The sequence below is a fragment of the Pygoscelis adeliae genome, unplaced genomic scaffold (assembly GCF_000699105.1).
Source record: "Pygoscelis adeliae isolate BGI_AS28 unplaced genomic scaffold, ASM69910v1 Scaffold421, whole genome shotgun sequence".
In the NCBI taxonomy this organism is placed as follows: domain Eukaryota; kingdom Metazoa; phylum Chordata; class Aves; order Sphenisciformes; family Spheniscidae; genus Pygoscelis; species Pygoscelis adeliae.
The window spans coordinates 96,208-99,772 of record NW_008824011.1 but is presented as its reverse complement, the minus strand read 5'-3'; the positions used below and the strand labels follow the sequence as shown (position 1 = coordinate 99,772).

Genomic DNA, 3,565 nt, shown 5'->3' with positions numbered 1-3,565 from the left:
CGGGATAACCGCTAGGCCAAGCCTGCCCACTCCCCAGTTGGAGGAAACTGGGGTGTGTGTGCGCTTTCTACAGAGAGTTAGGTCCACAGCTGAGCTCTGTACAGAGCGAGATTTACAGCAAACTTTGCCATGGAAGGCGTTTTTAGCATGGATGGGTTTTAACGTGGTTCTGCTGACGTGCAGTTTGGTCAGAAGGAAGGTGCTCTCTCGCCTGATGGCTCTGTGTTCCGGCGGCGGAGAGCTCCCATCAGAGGACTGGGAAAGGCTGCAAAGCCTGCACACTCTACTGCCACATGCAGTAAAGGCCCATCCAAGCCGCAGCAAGACAACGGATGTCACCACGGCTCTGCTGGACACCATCTCCCAAAGGCATTGCAAATCCGGGCAGGGGAGATGGCATTTCTCAGGTGCGCCACAGCAGAGAACACTGCTGATGCTTACAGCTGGGTATGGGGTAAGTGCTGCAGGAACTGGTGTTTTGGGGGAGATACTGCACACGCACACGTACAGTCTGGCAGGAAGATGGTATCTGTACCATCACATCTATTTTAAACTGTCTCAGACTGAGAGGATGTTTACTAACTGAGTTAATTGGCAGGCTGTACAGCCTATATGGCTTTGAAGTCAGCAGGGCGAGCCCACAGCCGGCTTCCTGCTAACGAGCATGGCACCAAGGCAGGAGGGCTGGGACACATCTGCCAGGAGAGCCGAGCCCACGGCAGGAGAGCAGCTTGACCCCACGTTGACACAGCTGCTTGCTGCGCCCCGGGCAGACCCAGTGTTTGGGCGAGCGGTGCCTGGAAGCTGAGCCAGTGCTGACCACTGGGCCCCTACCCCGCAACGCAGCCAGCAGCCAAAAGGCAGCTCTGTCCCTGCAGCCTGGGGCTCAGCACAGCCCAGCTGAGCTGGTCAGTCCCAAAGCTGTGCTTGTTTCCATAAGCAGTAAGGTGACAGGAGTGTATCCCTGTTCCTGGCACAAGGTGCACCCAGAAACCTTGGATAAACAGCACAAAAAGCAGCTTGTTCCCACCCCGCTGTGCTGGCTGCATCCGACTGCTCCCGAGGGTGAAAAGCAATGAGGACGGGGAGCCTGGTGCTGCCATTCCCGGTGGTTTGGCTGTGCCTTGCAGGTGATGGTAGGAGCAGTGCCCCAGGAGAGATGTCCTTCCTCCAACACCAACAGCAGCCCCAGCCGCAGTCCCTGCTCCCGGGACCCGATTCCCCCATCCCGCCTCATCGGCCAGCGAGATGTCCGAACTCACCAGCTAAACACACCTTCAGCTTTAATAAAATACCCTTTGTTTACAGATACACCCATATGTATATGTGTATATAGATATGCATAATATATGTATACACACATATGCATATGTGTACCCCATGCTGCTTCACACAGCAGTGAACACTGAACACCTCAGGGCTGGGGGGGCTCCCGCAAGCCAGTGCTTTATCTCCAAATCACAGTGTCTGCCCGTTCCTGTAACAGAGCTGCCTCACCAGCAGACCCCAAGCACCCATGGGTGAGCACCCTGCTCCCAGTAGTACTGTCCCCAGCCCTACAGCGTGAAGGTGGCATGTCCCCATGAGCTGCAGGGCGGCACAGGGTCTCTTCCCCACTGCCGCCAGGTCCCGGGCTGATGACCCCCCCCACCCGTCGGTGCGGGAAGGGCAGCAGGAGAGCCCTGGGAGCATGGGGCTTGCTGTACCATCAGCTAGCTACAGACCACCCGAGCCTATGGCATGACTGGCATTGTGGGTCTGTGCCACAGGAGCCATCCAGCAGCGTTGCCAGCCCAGCCTTTGCAGTCTGCTCCCGGTGTGGAGTCAGTCTGTGCAGATTTAGCGGGGAGCAAACAGTGGCTGGGGTGCACCCATGGTCTGGTGACTGCCCCTGAGCCCAGAGCTGGGGTGGCCGCCTGCCCGGGTGCACCATTACCTGCGGGGACACCTCTAGACAGCCTTCTTGTCCTGCGTGGCCAGGAGCTGGGAGACGCAGTAGGGGATGAGGCCAACAGTGGCCAGCGGCACAGCTGCGCTCTTGCAGAAGGAGAGGACGTAGAAGAGCAACTGCATGTGGGAGGGTGGCTTGAAGGCATCAAAGAGGTGTAGGACGAGGAGGGAGGCGGCGACGCAGCCCAGGCGGAAGGGCAGCTGCCGGCCCTGCTTCCCCCGGCAGCTTTCCGTGTACATGTGGGAGTTGAGGGCCAGCCCCAGCCCAAAGAGGATGCCCAGGTTACGGAGGAGGCTGGCGAAGGGCCTGGAGTCAATGTGGACCCACTCGGGGTGGGCGCACCACCTCCGCGCCTTCTCCAGCGTCCAGAGCAGGTCCACGCCAAGTGCCAGCAGCAGCAGGTAGAAGCCCAGGGCGAAGCTGAAGAGGAAGAAGGTGACGCCCAGGTACCGGCAGAGGCTGGCGTGGTAGATGCAGCGGACGTGCTGGAAGGTCTTGGCCACGGCCATCCCTGCCAGTAACGAAGCGGGAGAGGAGGCGGTGCCGATCAGTGAGCGACCGCCTGCCTCTGGGCAGTGGAGCTGAGCGGACCCCACAGTCCTGGGTGCTCAGCAGGGGACATGTGCCAGGGCCTACCCAGATGCTACCGCACGGTGACTGCCCCAATGGCCACCGCTGTGTCCTGTTGCTCACAGATGGCTGATTCTGCTCCCTTGCCCAGTGACGACCCTTCCACACCCCAAGCCTGCCCTGCCTGTGCCTTCGGGCTACATTCACTATCCCTCAGAGACCAGCAGTGGCTGGCACTGCCCTGCCCGCCCAACTGGGACTCGTGCCTCAAATGGGATAGGGACAAAGGCATGTCCTGGAGGGCAGCCTGCCTGTGACGATGAGGGCAGTAACTGCAGAGCCACGGGTGCAGCTTTGCATCACGACCCCACACACGACCGTCAGGCTGTGCACCCTTCCTGGCCAGTGCTGCGAGTGCGGCAGTCCAGCACAGTGGTGCCGTGGGGAAGGGGACGGGGGGGTCTGATGCACTCACCTGAGATGACCCCTGCGATGACCTGATGGGGGAAGTGGGCAGCAATGAAGACTCGGGACAGGCAGACGCAGACCTGAACTGCCCAGAACCCTGTCCAAAGCACCATCCACAGCACCCTGCAAGGGGCAGGCAGCCACATTGGTGCCAGGCCCGGCTCGCACTGCCTGGGGTGCCACCATCACGTACCCCAAGCAGTGCCTGGCCACCTGCTGAGCCCATCCTCGTGCACACCTCACCTGGGGTGCCATGACCTGGCTGTCTGCCCACAGCCTTGTGCCTCGATGGGCTCAGCTGCACGCCTGTCAGCTCTGGAGCAGCCTCTGCCCAGCACAGGTAGTTTTGGCACACAGCTTACCAGTATTTGAGTGTCCTCGACTGCTTCTTCCCCATGGCCGTGGAGAGGAGGGCCGTCACCATGATGTAGTACACACCTGCTGCTCCCATGGCGTGGCCGGAGGGGCTCCCTGGATGAAAGGAGAGCCCCAGGTCAGACCCCCCTCTTCAGAGCAGGCTGTGCCCTCGTGCCCAGGGTGCTCCCAGGCAGCAGCCCAGGCCTCGGGGGCTGCGGT

General features: G+C 60.7%; 1 protein-coding gene across 1 annotated transcript in view; it reads right to left on the bottom strand.

The window, feature by feature from the left end:
• Positions 1–1,927: 1,927 nt before the first annotated feature.
• Positions 1,928–3,565, bottom strand: part of G6PC (glucose-6-phosphatase, catalytic subunit) — a 4,026-nt gene continuing 2,388 nt past the window's right edge. The window contains exons 3-5 of the mRNA XM_009326589.1: positions 3,352–3,460; positions 2,997–3,112; positions 1,928–2,462 (exon numbers count right to left, since the gene is read on the bottom strand). Coding sequence (XP_009324864.1) covers positions 1,951–2,462; positions 2,997–3,112; positions 3,352–3,460 — 737 coding nt within the window. The 3' untranslated portion in view covers positions 1,928–1,950. The remainder of the gene's footprint in view (positions 2,463–2,996; positions 3,113–3,351; positions 3,461–3,565) is intronic.